Source organism: Terrapene carolina, unplaced genomic scaffold (assembly GCF_002925995.2).
Source record: "Terrapene carolina triunguis isolate 2854851 unplaced genomic scaffold, T_m_triunguis-2.0 Scaffold193, whole genome shotgun sequence".
Taxonomy (NCBI): Eukaryota; Metazoa; Chordata; order Testudines; family Emydidae; genus Terrapene; species Terrapene triunguis.
Genome location: NW_020664544.1, coordinates 8,961,748 through 8,983,236, shown reverse-complemented (window position 1 = coordinate 8,983,236; position 21,489 = coordinate 8,961,748). Strand labels below are relative to the sequence as shown.

The window sequence follows — 21,489 nt, the reverse complement described above, 5'->3', positions numbered from 1 at the left end:
ATAATGTATGATGTTTTTCTATGCTAGCCAGTGAAAATGTATGCTTACCACAGCTCGTTTGAGCTTACTTTGTTGTTTAAAAGTGTTTAATTCAAGTATAATCAAACTGACTAGTATCACTATTACCTAAATAGTTGTGGAGAGGCAGTGTATAAAGAGGTACTATCTGATATTCCAAATAACTTTACTACTTAAAAACCAATTTCATGGAAACAAATATTTCACCTATTCCTTTTAATCTAGTTTTTTAAAAGAATTCTAATAAGATTTTTAAGTTTTATTTGAATGCTCTACGTGATAGAGTATAGATCATAAAAGTAAAAAAAGTAAGTGTGTACCTTTTGATGTTTTAATAATGCATGCCCTTTCTCACAGATATAGATTTTTCTGTTTTTTTCCATCTACTGTGATATTTCTTTAGAGCCCTTTATAAAAAATTCAGTTAACCAAGTCATCATCTTGAATTGTGTTTTCATACTCTGAATGAAAGCACTCATTTGAAACTTCCATGACTTAGAGGTTGTCAATCTGGGCTTGTAGCCAGGGGGCTGTTGGTGATTTTCATTCTGTCTTCATGCACAATAATTTTCAAAAAACAAGGGAAGGAATTTTCCAATAAGAATTTTATACTATAACTAACAATGTAGGTATATCCACTCCGTCCTCAGTTGTATTAGTACTGCTTTGTGCCACTCCAATGGCAGCTCTAAACTCAGCGTAGTGAACTCCAGGAGGATAACCCCATGTAGTGGGATTCTTGAACATTGTAGAGCTGCTAGAATAGTTCCTATGACATCTTTTCCTTGACACCACACCCAGAAGGTGTGTGGGTTACACAGCCAGATAGAAACATGACCAGGGAAAGTGACATGGCTGGAGTTCACCTGCACCCTGGTGCCAGAAGCAGCTGACATGAGTTACAAGGGCTGCCAAGCTGTAACTTGCTTTGGGAAACTGGCCCTTGTGGACAGCTGTCCTAGGATCATTGCTCTTCCTAGCCAAGAAACAAAGCTTTGGGTTTTAGACATTCTCATGCTAATTTTATTGATATGCCCCAATTGAAGTATAGGGTCTCTCTCAAACCAGAACCAGCAGGATCATTCAAAAGAAAGAAGCATTTTTGCATGCAATCACTGAGCAGGTTGTGACAAAGTTCAGTTGATTTATCTATAAAAATATTTTATATATTTTAATATAATACTATACTTTTATTTCAATCATAAGTTTTACCTTTCTGTACACTCAAAGCTATTGGCCCAGTCCTGAAGTTCTTACTGATGTAAACCTCCTATTTAAGAAGTTTTATCACTTTAAAACACTTCTTAAAGACATTAGAAGTTTTGCCTGTGTAAGGACTAATGGCTTTTGGATTGTACCATGTACTTGCTATATTTGTATATGTTGTTATGGTCTTTAACGTTCTGTACAGCCAGGCTAAAGTAACTCTCAGAGTATGATGCATTTAATTGCTAGTTCCTTGTTTCTGCTTTCAGCTTGTGTTTGCTACATGTACTGAAACATCTCTATTGATCTGCTCATCTATTGTTACTAATCTGGTCAGTTGATCAATGAAGAGTGGCATGTAATTAATTGTAAAATATTTACATCTTCTTTTCAGTATCTGTCTGGCAAGATTAACTTGTTACTATTTACTGCTGCAGCTTTACTAAACAGTTTCAGGAGGCGATAACAAGAAACATTTTTTTTTCCTGGTTTGTTTATAGAATTATTTTCAAAGGGAAGCAATATTTAACACAATATTCCAATTTACTGCTGACTGTGGACTTGTTTCACATACGTTAAATTTAGTATTTTTACAAAACTGTTCAAGACAAAGGAATTAATTGACTCATGGAAAAAGCACAAGTATGATTCTGATTTTAAGAAGTCTGGGATCGGCAGAAGAAAATTAAAGGCAGTTTTTTTTTGTTTTTTTAGTCTATGCATCTGCAAGGACCTCATGCATTGTGGCTATAGTTGGCTATACAGAAATAAAAAAAATACCGTGCAGGATATAGGCATTTGTTTTTTTCCTCCTTTTTAATTTCATCACTCACACAACAAGATTGACCTGTTTTTCTGCTGTTTCTAGAAGATAAGTGATGGTATTTGAGGAAAAGTTGCGTCTACCTGACCTATCTGCTATGTTGATATACTTATGCTGTTTTGGTTCTCATGCAGATGGAGGGAGCGAGGAACCACCAGACCGAAGACAGGCAAGTGTAGACTCCCGCCAGGGCCGATCTGGGCAAGGTAATGCTTGTATCATTTTCCTTCGAGGGCTTACTTCTCTTATGTTACCACTTTGTGCAGTTTTTCTATTTTGGTAAGATATCCAGCTCTTCTGGTTTATTGTAGCTTTTATTGTAATTTAGATATATACCAATTTAATAACGATCAGAAAGGTACAAAATGATCCATTTTAGGGGTTGAAACGAAGCTGGAATAGTGTATGGTGCACAATATTCATGTGGGAGCCTTTCAAACAAATGCTGTAGTATCTATTAATTTATGTATATGGGCTTCACATCCTCAGTTCCTCAGGCTGTGAACTGGGGATCTTCTTGGGGGCTGGGGATGAATGAGTTCTTCCTACTATTCCACAGAGCAGTGGCAGAGGCACTCCGCAGGCACCTATATTCTGCCCCCACTTCTGGAGAGGGGTGCATGGGTAGTAGCATGGAGAGTGTGCAGCATCTAGTTTGGGCTCTGGACATCCTGTCCTTCACTACAATGCAGCAGAAGGACCCCATTTCCTTTGGGCAAGTTTCTCCATCCTCCAACACTGAGGTGGGAGGTCCACGTTGTATTTGTGGAGAGCAGTAATACAGTAGGAGTAGAAAAGAGAATTTGGATCTGTTAAATACTGTTGTAGGTCATTCTCTGGGGCTGTGAAAGTCCTGGTGTTTGGAGCCTTAAATGCAGCTCACCAGCCTACTAAGAAGGCATTCCATAGTAACATGCCTCTCCTAGGTGGTATGTTTGCTCATTCACATTGTGGTTTTCTGCACCAGATTCCAGGAGTAATTCTGTTTCACTTTTCTTTTCCTTCCCCAAATCTGTTGTTGCTGTAGAGTCCGAATAGTTTATTGAAGTGACATTGACTTTAGAGCAATAGTTCTGTTCTTTGGCTGTGTTCCAATGTTGCCAGCAGAATATTGTATTGGCAAAAGTATTCTGAGTGATTGAAGCCTGCAGACAAATTTAGGGGTATGGGTATTTGGAACTAAAACTATTGAACCGTGTGAAATGGCAACTGTTGATAGAGGTTTGTTGTCTGTAATAGTTTTTTTAATTTGGAATTTTATATCTTAAATAATAAGAATTGAGGCTAGATTAGAAAGAAACAATGAATTCTAATGACTGTACACACTCCCAGAGCCACATTGCATTCAGAACCAGGTTGCTTTCCTGGAGTTTTGTTAGGGAATAAAAGGTTAATAACAGTAAATTATAACCTGTTCTTTTCAATCCTCCCTCTATTTAATATACAAAAGCTTTTATTGGTAATATTAATTGTAAAGGGAGTATCTAGCCCATTTTCTCTGATTGTGCTGTCTGATGTGGTTTAATTTGTTTAGATTTAAAATATGTACATACATACATATACGTAGGTTTAACTAAAGTCCTGATTTCAGAATGTTCTGATTGTGTTTGATGGACATAACAATCAGGTACTTTGATGGTCTGATGTACTATATTCTTCCAAAGCACATTGCTGAATACTTGCTAGACATACCTGTGATTCACTGGAAAAGATCTTTTCATGTTATAGGAAAAATGCTAATCTATGGGCTGCAGGTATGTTATTTGCTGTATGTACTTGATCAAGAACATTATATATACACACAAAATCATATTAAAAGATCATCATTAAGGTTGCGAAGTCAAGCACTCAAACATTGGGAAATGCCAGGACTAAGGTGTTTGAATTTACATGAGCAAAACAATGTCTTTTTTACTAGCCTCATTCTTGGAAACAAATTAATTGTTTGGGCTGAAATTTTCCACTAAACTTCAGCCTGAGGCAGACCCTTAGCATAGAAGATTTCAGCCCAGATGGTTAAATTTTGGCAAAGTTATAAGCAATTGAAAACAAGATCATATAATTACACAATTTTAATAGTAGGCAATGTTGCCAGCCCTGTCTGTAATAAAATGACATGGAGGAAAAAAAAGGTGACGCGTATAAAGGTAAATTACAACATATAAAAAATACGTATTTAGAAATGGTTTAGTAAACAAGATAAAATTTAGGCTTTATCTCTTTCTTTCCCTCCAACACATGGACAGATACATTATTCATAAACTTTCATTTAGGAGTTCTGGAGAAGGCCAGTTTTGTCCAAATAGCATCTTGTTAACCTGGTGATTCAAGTGACTGACCTGCTTCTTATTTGGTACCATTTATACATACTTTAATACATTAATTTTTTAAATTATTGTTAGTCATTTCCTGTCGAACTATATTAATCATTTATCTATGTAAATGTATATGGTCTTTCACAAACCTATATTGAGACATTAGATATCATCTATTTGTTATTTATAAAAACAATTGTATTGATGGTAAACCCTGTTTTGTATGCTCATTGTTTGCTGCATGCAAGTATGGCATGTGTGTTTGAAAGTGTGAGCACATTTTGAAAATGTGGGCCTTTATTCCCTGGACTCTACACAATGATTGTTGTGTAATTCTAACCATCAGAGGAAGCACATAAAGTCCCCTGAATGGATCAGAAATGAGATGAAAATTTAAAAATATCCAGTTATTTAAGGGCTTATTCCCTGTTTCTCCTCCATTCACCTGAAACCACTCAAAGGTTGTGGTTGGAGGAGACAACCCTCTTTTATAAACTGGAATCACTTCCTTCCTCACTTCACTTTCATGCTTCCATTGTTCCTCCCCTCAGTTTCACCCTCCACCCTATGGGACCCAGCCTCTTTATTCCCCTTCCTCTCATGAACTTCCCATCTATTGTACCTTCTGCTGCCTCTATAAGAGGCTCCCTCATTCCAAATCCAGATAGTATCTCTTCATTCCACCTTTCAATACTTTTCACCCTGCTGAGGCCCATAGTGCAATTCAGTGTGTGACAAAGTCCCACACAAATTATTTATGTTGTAAACTTAAGATGCCATTAGTGTAAATGGCTCTTACTTATCTAGCCGCAGTTTCATGATTCTGTTTCTGAAGTAAATAATTTTCAAGCCACACATATGAAGGGGACACCAAATTTATGTGGAAACTAAGATAGCTTTGAACCTAAAAGAAGTGATGTCCTTTGAAATGAGGAACAATTGAGAGGTATAGTATTTCCAACCTCATGAGATCAAAAATCATGAATCAGATCCCCAATAAAAGCGAAATATGGCTCCAAAATAATGAGATTTATTTTTTAAGAAATATTATATTGTGGTTTTGGTTTGTCTTTTGATTTTTGAACTCCTCTGCCCGTTCCCAATGTGTGGGGGTGACAATGAGTGTTGCCCACTCTTGAATGTATTGAAAAGGTGGGCTTAAACCCCAGGCAGGAGCTGAGACACCCAACACCTAAAGCAGTCCTGTCATCCTAGTTTGTCATGACTCACTGGTCTCGAGCCCAGGTCCACAGAGTTCATGGGAATGGCCATGCTCCAACCCTCCAGCTGATCTGGGACCCATGAAGTCAAGCCAGTGTGAGGCTCTGTCCCGAGGTCCTGTTGGTGCAGTCCCAGGGTGGTTGATTGACCGGCTGGCCCTACTTAAGCTAGCAGTAGGAACAGGAAACTGTGTGAACAACTGGGCCCCACCCTGCCATGGAATGTGAGCCTCGTGCTATTGCTCATGCTTCTGCAGCTTGATTTCCTGGCATCTGACTTGTAGTTCTGATCTCCAGTTTGTCTCCTGCCTCTGACCCAGAACTGACGTGGTTCTGATCTCCAGTTTGCCTCTTGCTTCTGACTTCCCGGTATCTGACCCAGCTGACTCTGGACTCCTGTCTCAGCACTGTGGACTCTGGCTTTTATTACTAGGTCTGGCCACCCATGACCTGACCATGGCACAGTTCCCACATCAATGTTGACACCACATCTGCCTATCTCATCAATTCTGCCTCTCCCACAGCCCCCACATCTGTTCTGTCCACACACCAGTGCTGCAATCCACCCCCATATCAGTGCCAGTTCCAATCTGTATCCCCCATATCAGTGCTGCCCTCAGCCTCTCATCTGCCCAGCTATCCTAATCTCTCCATCAGTTCAGCTCCCCCAACCTCACCTCTAGTCCTCCTGTTACTTCTGGGGTTCTTCACTCCACCCCATCCTTGGATCAGGGGGCTGCAGTGGTGCCCTTATCCCTCTTCCCTATTCCCAAACTGGTTGTTGCATAGAGGGGAAGAGCAAGGAGCAGATTCCATTGCTCATTGGAGTGGAGGAAAGAGCAGAGGGCTACTGAGCTGATGGGCACTTTGTTTCCTCCTTCACCCTCCCCTCCTGTGAACAGTGGGGGAGAGAATCTACCTGCATCCTTCAGGGTTAAACTTCATGACAGGGCTGGAGCTTTCATGTCATCGCAAGACAAGATCCAGCCCTATCTGAAACCCCATCACTAATGAAAAAATGATGAGTTGGCAATACTGGAGGCATGCTACTGCTCCACATCCCTTGTCTTATTCCATGCCACCCATTTATACCCTCCAAGACTCATGCCCCTCCTCTCTTTCCCTAGGTTCCTATCCCCATGTAACCCACCTTCTGACTCAGCCTAGCAGTAGCTGAAAAACACAGCATGGAGCCAGCACCAGTTCAGTTTCTGTTTGTAAACATTCAAAATTTGGGATTTTTTTCTCTGTATACACTTGAAATGAGCTCTGTATGAGTGTGTCCCTTGGAATAGTCACAATTAACAGGAAAGGGAAAGAAAACAAAGGAAAAAAATAACAAAATACCACTTTACTCTAACTTTTAGCTTGCATGAGCACAACCTATGTGGGCTAGTACAGACAGGAGAAGCGTCATCATGTTGGCATTAAGTTCTGAAGATGAAAATAGATTGGTTCAGAGCTGTCCAGGAGAGGAGACAGTATGACTTCTGCATGGGGAAAAATGAAGGGTATTTAAGCTTCATGTGATTATTATTAACTATAACCTATGTTTATTCCATATGCTAACATACTATACATACTACACCACAGGGGCTTAGAGATTTTGTTATGCATAGCATTTAAATGAGACCATCAGACTCTTGCAACAAAAATCAAAATACAATTTGGAATATCACAGAAAAATGTATCTATTAAGTCTATGACATTTTATCATATTGAAATAATCCAGAAGACAATTTAATAGTTAGTATATGCACTGTACAGGAAATGTCTTGGGTAAGTATATGTTGTAGCAATACTGCTTACGTTGTGGGTCAGTCACTGTAAATCCTTTGTTTCAGTGATTTATAAATCAGTAGAAAGATATTCTGTATGACCGAAACAAATTTCAGAATAATCTGTTCAAATCCTTTTGAATTTTGCAATTGTGAAAAAATGAGCATTTCGATTTCTCCCGTTTTTCCACCCCAAAGATATTCCTTTGCTTTTACTGAATTCAGAATCACTTTTTTGTTAAAATTAAAATCTGGTAGGTAATCCATAAATAAAACATTTTTAATTTAAGTTTTATTAATGACTAAAAAAGAAAAAGAGAGTGGTTCAGTGTTTTGAGCAAGAGACTGAAATTCAGTGATTCTGGATTCTCTTTCCAGCTCTGCCAATTACTTGCTCTGTGTGACTTTAAGCAAATGGATTAATTTTTTGTGCCCCAACTTCTGTATCTGTAAAATGAAGATAACATCCACCTGACAAGGATTTTATGAGGGTTAGTACATTAAAGTTTGCAAAGCATTTTGGGAATTTAGATGGCAGGTGCTATCAATGTGTATAGCTATTTGTTCACATTATTGCTTTATTTATTGTTCATTTTGTATAGAAATACACTGGACTTCATTTCCCTCAGCTTTAGTCAAGTGCCAGATATTATGGCCACAGATTCTGTTGCAGACCTGTACTATAATGGAGCAAATGCAGAGCATGCAAGCCTTATACATCTCTTCCAAAAAACCACATGCAGTAAACTGTGTGGTGCTTACTAAAGCTGTCTCAGAATGCTGGAATTTGAACCTGTGTTTTCAGGGAATTTTAAACCTGTGCATAGCACCCCTCCAGGGGCATTATCCTGCAAACTGCTGAGCACTCTGGCCCCAATCCAGCAAAGCATTTAGGCATGTTCTTAACATTTAACAGTATGAAGTGAAAAGAGCAGACCAAAGCGTCCAGCTCAAAGTATTTTTAACAATCATGGAAAAATCGTTATCCATTATGAATTAATTGGAAATTTGCATATCAAAGAAACTGCAGTAGAATGACTTTGAGATAATTTAAGTCTTAAAAGCAAAAAAAAAAAATCAGTTAAGGATTAAAGTCAGTGGTAGCTACTCATTTATGCTTGCAAGGGATAATGATCTATCCATACCTGGATGATTGTTTCCTCAGAGCCTGATCACTCCAGGAGGCTTGTCTGGGGATTGGTCCTGCTTTGAGCAGGGGGTTGGACTAGATGATCTCCTGAGGTCCCTTCCAACCCAAATATTCTATGATTCTATGATTAAATCTTCAATACATGGGCAAAGAAAAGTAACATCTATCGTCAGATGGATGTTAAGAGTCCTACATGGAGGCATCCAGTACTGCACTTGAACATGCATGTGCAATAATAGTTAATTTTTGTTTTGTTTTTCATTGTAGAAGGATACAGCTATGTTGTGAAGTATTCCTTGACTTTAAGATTGGTTATGGGTCCGTATATTTTAGCTGTAAAATGTATAACTTTTTATCAGTTTTCTGATAAGGAGTTGTCTGAGAACTTCAGAATTATTTAAATCTGTTTTCTGCTATGTGAATGAATAATGTATTCCCTTGACTATTTTACACTGTTGATATAGCCTTTTTTGGATAGCTACAATAAACTCAGGCTGTTGTCTCTTCTGAATTATAATGTATCAAAGGCATTTATCTTTTCTGCCTTATCCACGTGTGACAATTCAGCTCTGTTATCCACCTCTGTGAATTAGTTTTTATAAACCTATATTTATTCACACAAACTACTGAAAGTCACACAAAGCTATCCAATGGAAATCAAATAATTGCTTTCAGAGAGGAAAATTATAACACAGGAACAAAGGTGATCAGAACCCATGGCTAAAATCTATCTGATCTTTTGCAAAATCAAAGAAATGAGATAATCTATGAGAAATTTAGATGCACCTCTCATAATTCTCTGCTCAGTAAGTATAGTTTATGTATCAGATATCAAGTAATGTATATTTGCAATAAAATATAAAGGATAACTGTTGTAAATCTGGAGGCAAGTTATCACAGAACGCCACAGTACTCCAGTGTATTAGCGAGATGCCTCTGGAAACAGAAGGTCCTTAAGTAATTCTTTTCAAATATTAGAATTGATTTGTTGCAAGTGATGTGTGAAAATTTGGATCTGTTTTTATTTTTAAGAAATCAGTTAATCCATTCCTGATCACAAAACTGACCTCAAGAAACTAGTTGAAAATGTGAAGATAATGATCCAAATTATGCCCTAAATTACACCTTTGCAACCCCACTCTTTTGTAAAAGAACAGCAACGCAATGAATGTACTTTTTGTCAAATGTTTAATTTTGCACCCAGACACGTTGAGCTTCCTTTCCAAGCCAGTAATTTAAGAAACTGAACTATATGAAGCCCCAAAGTACCATTCTGGTCCTCTGAGCACATGCTTCCAAACAATTGGCTTAGGAACAGTTCTCAGATGTCGTTATTACTTGGGAGAAAGAGAATGTGGCATTTAATATGTGGCAGTTTATCGCTATAAAATTAAAGATTGATGCAGATCATTCCTTTTGCAACTTTTGTGTAGCAGATGCTAGCATAGATTTTGACACATTTCTTTTTGTGGCCCCAAATGCTAATAATTAAGAAGAGTAGCACAGAACTCGTAGCCCAAGACGAACAAGGGCGAAGGTGGCTTCAAGTCACCTTCATGCCTTCCCAGTTCTAGGCTGCTCTGGGGGCCAGAGTAACCAGTGGTGGAATTTTAACAGCCCCGCTCGAAATTACAGCAGGCTGGCCTGTGGGTGGCTATGCTTCTCAGAATCTCTGCAGTGTTCCGGGCTGGTGCTATGCGCCTCCTGCCCAAAGCATACTCCCTGTGCTAGGGTTTGTGAGGGAGTCCTGTAGTAATCTTCCTCAGTTCCTATACTAGGGGAAATTCTCCCCCAGCTGGATTCAGGGCTTTTCAAGACCCTTTGTGCCTCCCCGGCACTTGTAACAGGCATAAAGGGACAAGAAAGGGGTGAGAATCTCATGCATCATTTCTAATTTTCCCTCTTCTATTTACGTAAGAGCTTGACCATCAGTTAGCAAAACCAAGGGAGTCTTAATGGATAAATCATAATTTTCCGTATTACTTACTCAGTATCCACATTTCTTTTTGCTTCTCTGCATACAGTATGGCAAATATACATATCTATAATATCATTCAAATGTCTCTGTACAATTGTTAGCAGTTTGTCCCTATTTATTGAATATTCAGAATATTTGCTTAAAAATTCTGGTAAAGTTAGTAACTGGAGAAGGAGCATCAAATAACCTGGATCACAAGCAAAGATCTGCTTATTCCGTACGTTGCAGGGAGAAATTAATTCTGCTTCCAAATGCTCTCTACATTAAAATAATAATAATAATTCCCATCAGTCTTCGGTTTGCTTATATTGCAATAACTGGGATACTGCCACCCCATGCCATCATATCTGAGTACCTTCCACAGAAAATCAATAACAAAGTTCACAGAGAACTTCAGTGGACTTCTCTCACACTTTTCCCTTTCTAGAGGTAAGCCTCTCTTTGAGGTAGAGTTGTGAGCTTCTTGTAGATCTTTTATTAATTTCCTCTTCTTTGGTTGGTTTGTTTTGTTTGGTAGGGCTTTGGGTAGAAGGGGGCTCAAGAGCAATTGCAGAAATGAGTGGCAGTGAGATACAGAATAAACTTTGAACTTGAAAAAAGAACAAGGACAAATAAAATGAACTATTTGACGGCACTGTTCCTTGAGGAGCTTCAATTAGGCCTGGTCTACACTGGGAGGGGGAGGGGGGATTGATCTAAGTTACGCAACTTCAGCTTTGTGAAAAACCTTAGACCTACTTCACTGCGTTGAGTCGACTGTTGCCGCTCCCCTGTCGACTCTGCCTGTGCCTCTCGCAGCGGTGGAGTACAGGAGTTGATGTGAGAGCGCTCAGGAATCGATTTATCGCGTCTAGACTAGATGCGATAAATTGACCCCCGCTGGATCGATCACTGCCCGCTGATCCGGCAGGTAATATAGACATACCCTTAGATTCTAAAATTATCACCTGAATTCAAACAAGGCAACAATTCAATTCGGTAAAGGTATTTTACTTAGCCCAAAGGCTCTTTAGTGCCTAGTGATAAGACTGCAGAAAATTTAGAGCTCTCTATCTAAATAAAGTGTTTAAGAATCAGAGAAACATGAGCCAAATTCTCATATGGTGTAAATTAGCATAGCTCCACTCTGCTGATTTACACCAGTTGAGCCTCTGACTCAGTATCTGCTCTGAGTAAATCTAGTCTGTCCATTAGCAGGTAACCTGGTAAGAATGACTTCTCATCTGTAAGCCAGCAATTTAGCTCAGATTTGCTGTTCTACAAGAATGTTAATCCAAGAAATAATAAGGTAACAGACTCCATCTTTCGCAGCTCCTCTGTCATTCTAGTAAATGAGAGTGGAGAAGTGAAAAGAGCAATGGATAGCATCACTGGACATATAGAAATCTAAGGGATCTGTTTCTGTGTGGTCCTATAGAATTGCATGAAATACAGATTAAGGTCTGTTAATTCTGTAGTTTTTAAAGCCTAAAGATTTCTGACTAGTCTGAGATTCTGGAAGTTTAGATGTGTGCACCAGACAGGAATCTTTTTGGTGGGGTTGGGTGGGAGGAAATGTATTTGGGATTATAAATCATAAGAAACAATGCATTTGAAAACCTTTATGAACAGACTCCTTACACTTTATTTTAAAATAGATCTATTTTATATCATTTAATGTAAGAATTTCTGTATATCTATTGACAAATATCCGTCTATAAACAAAACAAAACTCTGAACTATGTCAAACAAAATTTTTATTTTTATTTTAGGAATATTTGTATTTAGGAATGTAAATATCTTTTATACATTTATAAATATATTTCTTTTAAATAAAATAATGTAAGTATTTAATTATTTAAAGCAGCAATGAAATTGAAAAATAGAATACAATATACATTTATAGCTACCATGACACAGTACAAAAACTGATACAAGTGAGTACAAACCTGTGAATCATCATTTATTAGTGTATTTTTGAAAGATTATCAAGAGCACTTGGAGTTTTAGGAGGTGCTCTTTTATTGCAGAGTAGTAAAAATTCAAATTAATAAATAAATCATATTACAAAGTGAAGAAGCAGGTAAAATGAAGACGGTAAATATTGATGCACCATGTAATCCAGGCAGAGAGAAGATCTGAGTCTATATCTTCTATCTCCCAGTCTAATGTCATTCTCCCACTCTTTCTTGCTCTTTTGCCCAATTAATATTTAAGTATTTGTAGAGAGTCGAACAGCTTCAATAAGAAAGATTGACTGCAGAATAACCTATAGCCCTGTGGTAAGGATACTTACCTGGTAGAAGCGAGACCTGAATTCAAGTCCCTGCTCCAATGAGTATTTAAATATTTGTGCAATGTGGAACCGTTTCAAAAGGAGACACTGAGAGCAATCAACCCCTGAATAGCCTGTAAACCTGGTGATTAGGATGCTCACCTGACAGGAGATAGATCTGAGTTCAAGTCTTTGCTCCAGAGTGGGGACTCAAACCTGGATCGCCCATCTCCAAGGCAAGTGGCCTCCTAACCACTGGGCTAAAGGTTATAAGAGGGACATGCACGTGCACACACAGTTTTTTGAAGCTGAGTGGACTTTTCCAATTTGCTGACAAATTCCAACAATTTTCAGAACAAAAATGAATGGTTTGTTGGCTGAAAAAAATCAATTATTCGCCAGGGTAGTAATTACATTAAAACTGATCACTCTAGAATGCTTAACAAAGTAAAATGATAAAACTTAAAATCTAACTAGTTATGTTGTTCGTTACTCTATATGAGACATTCACTTCTTTGCTATTGTATAAATGTAATTTCTTCATGGGAAGCATAAACATTTTGTAAGATGAGCATGAGAAGGAGCAGTCCAATACTAAAAGGTTTGTGTGATTTTGTGAGAAATAGTATGGAAATATTAGAAAGTCTCTAGTCAGCCTAAGCCAGCAAATTCCTGAGTCTAGGAATTGATAAAAACAGTAGGCTTCCTTTTATTACAAACTGTTCTGTTTTATTTTTACATTCCTATCAGGCACCTCCACAGAGAACGACTGTGCTTTTGAACCAGACTACGCTATTCCACCACTCCCAGTGACCGAAGGTATGCAGCACATTCGGATTATGGAGGGCATGTCTCGCTCTCTTCCATCCTCCCCCTTACTCACACATCAGTCTATCAGTGTTCGGCTCCAACCTGTGAAGAAATTAACTGGTAAGGACTTTAAATAAGTTCAGTGGGGCTTTTAAAATCGGTCAGTGCAAAATTTTAGATAAAGCTCACCAAACAAGTTTCTTTGCACAAATCTTCATTAGTTAACTACATGGCCTGCTGGAGTCACAAGATTTTGTAATTGGAATATACACCCATGTTTGCAATATTAAATTACTGTAGGAAAATGGGTTGGATCTCAGTTTAACAGCATGATCTGTCTAGTCTTTAAATAATCATCTGGTTTGCACACATTCTAGTTTTTCAGGGATGTTGTAAGTAGTACCAGAATATACTTAATTCCAGTCTCCTCATGAATCAGTTTGCTCAAATCAGGCCAACAGATGGAGACATTTCAGCAGTTTAAGTAACATGTTAAATTTTTGCATGCTGAGAGAAAGAGACTTCCGCAAACTGTACATTATTTGTTGCAGCACATAGAGTGACATTTCATGTATGTTTTTAAACAAGTTTATTGTAAGTAATTTATTTGGTTTCTGTGGACCAGATCTGTAAAGGTATTTAGGTGCTTAAAGATGCAGATAGGCACCTAATGGGATTTGCAAAAGCGCCTCAGGACTCAACTCCCCCACTAGGCGCTCAGAGACTGGTCGTCATAGGGACACTATAGCTGGGATTGGCAGGGAAAGTGCAGGGGCTGAAGCCATCAGGAGCCTGGGGCAGAGTAGCAGGAGGGGAGCAGGATGGAGCCACTGATGCCCGACAGGCCAAACAGAAGGCCCTTTGAGGCCAGATATGGCTCGTAGGTTGTTAATTGAAGCACACTGGTCTGTAAGTACCTACATGGAGAACAAATATTTAATAATGGACTCTTCAGTCTAGCAGAGAAAGTTATAACATGGTCCAATGGCTGGAAGTTGAAACTAGACAAATTCAAACGGAAAGTGAGGTGTAAATGTTTAATAATTAGAATAATTATCCATTGGAACAACTTACCAAGGGTCGTGGAGACACTTTTTAAATCAAGAGTGGGTGTTTTTCTAGAAGATCTGCTCTAGGAATTATTTTAGGGGAATTCAATGGCCTATGTGCAACTAGATGATCACAATGATCCTTTCTGGCCTTGGAATCTATGAACTCTTCCAACTTTTATCTTGTCTATTTAGATTGTAAATTCTACAGGGCAAAGATTGACTCTTACTATATGGTTGTTTAATGTCTATTACAATGACACTCTAATCCTGGTTGGGGTCTCTAAGCACTATTGTAATATAAATAAAAATTAATAATAATATAATGGTAGATGTAGTGTATGTTTCTGTAATATCAGTATTGACTTGATCCCTTGGAACTGTAGGTTTAGTTTAGTTGTAAGCTCTGATAAGCAGCATTCAGTGCTCCGTTATCTTCACAGCGGATAGCTATCTTTGTGTTGTGACACAGCATGTATGCTTAATTAATTGTGAGTGCAAAACTGGAGACTGCTTCTCTAAGTTAGGCTTTGTGTGCTTTCCCACTGATAGCTCTGCCCCTCGCGGTCAACAGAAAAATGAAGCAAATTAGAACTCATCCCATCCTTCAGTTTGGGTTCCAGCCTCCCATTTCCATTATACTGTAGGATTCTTTAAAAATCCTTGCTGTCACAATGATAGACACATGCAAGAAAAAAGAAAAATGACTTACCTGTTACTGGAGCACTGAGAGTATCTTGCCTTTGCAGAGTTGCACATGTGTCATCAGGGCTCCATGAATCAAAACATTTAGTGTGAAGTTATGTAAGGGCCCATCTCCCCACTGCCCTTAGTTCTTTTGCAGCAATTGAGAATATCAAATGAGGACTCCAAAGAAGCAGGGAACTAGGATGAGTGAGTCTGGGTCTTCCCAGGCAATATACTTTGAGAACTCCAGCTATGGATGAGTAACTTTCCTTTCTGCATTAATGATTGACAATACAGATCAACTAACACAAACAAACTGTGGAGTAGGGCTGAGAATAAAAACAAAATAGTTTTCCATGTGATTGTATTTCTTTAGTTAACAATTGTTAGAAAACTCCTACAAAATATAAAAAATGTGTTATAAGAATTACATATTTTTTGGACTTCCCCTACAAAATGTTTAACCATATGGAAGGGCTGAAGAGTTGTTTCTAACATTTGATGTTTCTTTCAGTGACTTTACATGTCTAAGAATGGAAGTGCCTCTTTTGTTAACAATAGGTACATCATTGTTTGCACAAGAGTGAAAACAAATAATTGCTTAAAATAATGATTTTTGTTGTTGCTGGTGAATATTTAAATGATTACAATAAAGGAAACACTCTTCCTCGGACTAATGATCCGCATATAGGCCATTAGTCCCAAGAGATCATTAATCTCCATGGAATGCCCTGCAATGAAGACATTATTGCTATTATAAATGAATAGCTCAGAGATAATTTAAAAATGGTTTTCATGTGGAATGCATGCATGTGATCCCCCAAATAATGGTATTGGTGTGATGGTCATGTTGCATCTTTGGCTGTACTGGACATTTCTAGAGAATTAAAGACTGGTATATTGGTTACATGCCAGTCCTTTGCTAGATTTCCATGTAGTTTATAATATTAGCTATATATAGCTACATCTTTGATTTTGTTAGAAGTTTGAGAATTCTCCCAATCAGAACCAGGGAAGGTGAGATTTTCCTCTGAAATACTAGTTTAAAATTCATTTCTGAGTAGTACATCATATTTCCATGCAAAAAGGCTTTTTTGCTGTTTACTCATTGCTTTGAAATTGAGGACAGAACATTTTTACTAGGCACTTAAGTTTGAAGAAATACGTTTCATTTAACTTAAGTTTTAAAATGAATGCTTCAGAGAAAATGTTTGTAGTATTTGCCAATTCAGAGCTGGAAAAAATATTTTTAGATTTCTTTTTAGAAAACGTGTCTTTTTCCTATTTCACATGTCAAATCTTGACAAAGATACTTGGACCAAAGTGAAAGTATCTCCTTTTGGGTGAAATCATGGCTGCATTAATGGCAGTGACAAAACTTCTCTTGACTTAGCTTGGGCCTGAGTTTCTCTTCCTTCAATTCACCTTAAAGCTAGAGGATTCAGTAAGAGCCTCCATATTAATCATTTTAAACAGGGTTCAAGGTTTTTAGGTCATTGAGCAATAACATTGAAAAGGACTCGAAATCTGACATCATCAGTATAAAATATGCTTTCTCCTTTACATCCCAAATAATTTTGGCAATCTTGAACAATAGTTTCCTCTCCATAGGACCACATTTTGAAACAAGACAGATGCAGAGTTACAGACCAACTTAGAGATGCCAAACTTAAGGTGGACTGGAGGGGTTAGATGTCCTGTTACAGCCAATACATGTTGCTTTTAAGAGGTTCTTCTTCATGGGACTGAATGCAACATCTCCATAGTATTTTCAACATTACTGACACAAGCAGAGATAAATTGGGGTTAAACTAGGTCTAATTTATGGCAGCACAGAGACAGTAAGTTAGAGTATTGGGTGGGTATGGATGAATATGCTGTTTATTTCAATTTTCAAATCAATCTGTATGCCTGTATAGTAAGCTTTTTTGGGACAGGTAATGTGTCTTACCCTGAAAATCTCTGTGTAAATTTGCAGCTCTATATAAATTACCTTTAATAGTAATAATAGTGAAGGTCCAGTAGAAAGTAGAAAAGCATGTAATGAGTAAAATAATAAAATAAGAGAGCAACAAGAATTAGATTTCAATATCTAATTATCAGAAACTTGGGCTATGGAATTCCACACTTTTGCAGTTCATTGTTAACAAATAACTTTCTTTTTTTCCCCTCTGACACCAGTGTGCATAATTTTAACACTCCATCATATACTTTCAATGTCCAATGCATTTTAAAGATACTCTTATTATAAGGAATCAAGTTACCCTGAAAGCACACATCATGGATCACTGCATTCTTTTCTGACTTTTTTTCTCTCACTGAGTGATGTTGCTCTTCTGGTGCTTTATAGTTCTTGAAATTCTAGGTGGGCATATACTCCTATGCTTTGCTCTTTGTTCTTGTGCACTGATACTTGGTCACTGTTGTCTGATCTGTTCTCTGAGCTTCCCTACCTCTCTGCTCTGAAGAATAAACAAAAGGAAAATGGGAGGAGAGATTTATCTGCCATGTTAAGGAACTTTGTCCCTAGCAAAGCTCCCACATCCTCAGGTAATAACCCTCTTTTTACCACCCAGCAGTATCTTCTGTGGTGGAATGAACTCAAGGAGTGTAAGATGGTGTTCCCAAAACAGAGAGAAAATTAAGGACCAAACTAAGGGTGCTCTCTCTGTCCTAACCCCCTCACATACCCTGCTCACCACCGTACCCTTCTCACACAGTCACTTCCCTGCTCCCCACGGTGGTGCTTGCTGGTGTTGGGGGAACTGGGGATGGCTAGTGGGGCAGGTAGATGGACATGGGCTGAGGAGAACTGTGTGTAGGGAAGGGGGATTGTGTTAGGGAGACATGTGGTATGCAAAAGGGGCTCTGGGTGTGGGAATGCGGGAGAGGAGATCAATCCCCAAGTGTTGATGTATCTGGGGTTTTTTTGTGGACTCCTGCTTCTCACCTCAGCTTCATTCATGGCGCTGCCTTGATGTACAGGGGAGCTGAGATAGCAGTGCCACAAGGAGCCTTTCTGGCATTAATGCCTTGGCGTATAGAGACTGAACTCCCCTTCCCAGGCCCATGCCAGTCTACTACTCTGGTTTCACTATCACAGGAACTCCCCACACATGGCCCTCTTCTCTCCCAGATACCATGTACATCTATGGCTTCCCAACATTTTCCTGCCTTCACCATATACCTGCTTACCCACCTGACCCCCTCCTAGAATTCTCTTGCACTCTTCCACTCATTAACACCACTCACCCTCTCCACACCCCCCACCCAACTCTGCTCTCACCCACCTCATGCACATTTTAATGTTTTTTAAAACATGCTAGCTGGTCACGGTCAACCCCAGGGGAGTCAAAGGTTGACCAGTTGACACCTTTTTATATATGTTAAATCCGATCTACATTAGTGTTTTTAAAAAAGAGGTTAGTTAATATGCATTAGCTAACATTTTTAAACAACATCTATTTTTCTAATCTAGACATGGCCCAAGGCTGTTGACCTTCAGAGTGTGCTGCAAGGTTGATCAATTCACTCTGGGTGAAACAGGTTCCACCATTCACAAAGCTGGAATAATTCACTGGTGTTTGTGTGCAGCTCCATGGAGACGGGAGGACAGAATTCACCATCACAAATTACATCAGGCCTTTAGGGTGCATGGCCTCTGTTCTTGCCTATGGGCTGAAGTAATTGGAGACTGCCTTTCCAAGTCCTTTAAATAAGGGGTTTGTACTAGTCCCTCCTACAGTGATTTAATTGAGGCCAGCTAAAAGCCTCCTCCCTCTGTAACAAAATTGTGAAGTTGCCCCTTAGTGGCTGCACTGCCTGCCACCCTCCCCCATGGAAAATGCAAGTGGGATTCGGCACAGGACCTCCATACTTAGGGATGGATTTCACCCAGAAGGTTTTGGATTTGTAAGAATATGATGCCTTTTTTGTTAGACTCCATATAGTTCTTAGTCTGTCTATTTGCTAATCTGTGTACATTCACTTAGTCTTTTAGTAAAGCACATTGTAATACTTGATAGATAAATATAATTGTTCTCCCAAACATTTATCCTCTGCTTCTCAGGGTGAGTATACTCTGGTTACCAAGACAATTTCTCAGTATATAGATGAACTTCAGTATTATCTACATTTGAGATTTTGGGCAGCCAAGTCCAGGGACATTAGCTGAAATAAGAAGGTTACACTCAGTATCTTTAGATAATCATGAAGCTTGCTTTGTACTAGGTCATCGTCAGAGGTATATAGTAAAAATTAACCCTTTTAAAAACAGACACTGTAGCTTATTCAAAGCCTTTCTTGGCAGTGTTCCCCAAAACACTCTTTTAAGATTTGCATTGAATCCAGATTTTGTCACGGGAAAGGAAAGGACAAATTCCTATAGTGGACTTTGCACTAAATATTAGAACTTACCACCATATTGACAAATATCTTGTGAAAGATAAATACTGTAATGGCTACAGTATTTTCAGTGTCTAAATATTGATACTATGCCACTGTTGGTTTCAAACTTAATATTTTATTTATCGGAAAATACTGATAAATCAGTAACTACACAGTGTAGGAATTCACTGATCTCTTTCAGTTCTTGCTTTTAGTTAGGAATTACTGAGCCGCATCACATGAATGGCTTTAGAATTTGTTAGAAGTAATATCTGATATATAATAAAGAAAACTTGAGTCAATTTCTGATCCGCATTGATTGCCCTCCACTTCCACTGAAAGGAGTGAAGAGTGCTCGGCACCTAACACGATCAAATGTAAAATTTGTAAGGCTATGTTGCATATAATTCTGTTCCCTCCAAAAATTCAAAATATACAAAATGTTCATTTTTCATATCTTATTATTATTATTTTCAATGTACAGTGTTTTTAGTTTATTTAAGGCTACTCTTAGGAGACCTGTATTTTACAAGTTATATATAACATCCATGTGATAAATAGGGAGTTTATTATGATCCACATTAGAACTGAGAGTCAGATTACAAGTGGCCTTATGTTAAGGAGAATCATATTACAAAGAGGTATATAATTATAATAAGGAAGCCTTGTAATTCTGTACCTGAAAGCTAATCTACCTGCATTGTTTCCATGAGAATGAATATAGAATACTCCCAAATGAGCATTTCTAATTACTCAAGGAGTGATGGTAATGGAATTATTAGTCTTTCTAGCCTGCTTTGGAGAATGAGATTATAAAGACAAGTATGCTTTTTAGGTTGCAAACAGGAGTTAGCATATGATTCCCAAGCTCTTTTTATAGGGCCTTGATAAAAGTTTTAAAGGAGTTTTTCACATATTTCCATTTTCTTTTAAAAGCAAAGTCCTGCATCATGTGGCACAATATGGCATAATAGTTGCTTTGTAAATCGATAGGCCAACAGAAGGTTGTGAGCTTAAAGCATTTTTGTGATCTGACATGTCTGCTGAAATAAGGAAAAGTTTGGATTAAATGAATTACTACCTTTTCCTTAATTTTATAGGCGATAATACTTTGATAGATATGATTCTTCAGCTGTATGTATGCTGTTTTCTGATTTCGAATAGAATCAGTAATATTGATGAGAATCAGTTGGGGTTGGTCCTGCTTTGAGCAGTGGGTTGGACTAGATGACCTCCTGAGGTCTCTTCCAACTCTAATCTTCTATGATTCTATGCATATTGAACTAGCTAAAGTTGTATTAGAATTTCCATTGAAAATCCTGGTTTCCAGTGTTTACTATCTCTGCTCTTTGAAAATGAAACAACCTGAAAATTGATATACAAGCTGTAAACCCCAGATGCAAAGATTTGTTTTTAATTACCAAAATATATATTTTAATGGGCATCTCTTCATTTATGACATATGAAGAAATCTGGCTTGTACCTGGCTTCACATATGTTTTTGGTTTTTTTCTGGCTACGTAGCTGCCAATAGGCAAGGAAAGGTTCCAGGGAATTGCTTCTTAGTGTGGAGTAGATTTTGAACTGAGAGTAACAGAGTTAAATGCTTGAACCACAGTTTGAGAACATGATGTAGGTGTAGGTCATATTTAGGTCATCCTATGACGTTACAGGCAAAAGAAAGACCTTCATTAGAAAAGTTGATTTTGTATTTGATTTCTTAATTGAAAGTATACCACGGGCAACAGTAAATAAAATTCTGAGTTCAGGCCATCCCAAATCTTTAATTCATACTTATAATATGCTGTGAGGATA

At 38.1% G+C, this 21,489-nt stretch overlaps 1 protein-coding gene across 1 annotated transcript in view; it reads left to right on the top strand.

Annotated features, from left to right (window-relative positions):
• Window positions 1-21,489, top strand: part of TANC2 (tetratricopeptide repeat, ankyrin repeat and coiled-coil containing 2) — a 585,366-nt gene that overhangs the window by 287,208 nt on the left and 276,669 nt on the right. Inside the window, exons 4-5 of the mRNA XM_024201203.2 lie at window positions 2,182-2,253; window positions 13,493-13,672. Coding sequence (XP_024056971.2) covers window positions 2,182-2,253; window positions 13,493-13,672 — 252 coding nt within the window. The remainder of the gene's footprint in view (window positions 1-2,181; window positions 2,254-13,492; window positions 13,673-21,489) is intronic.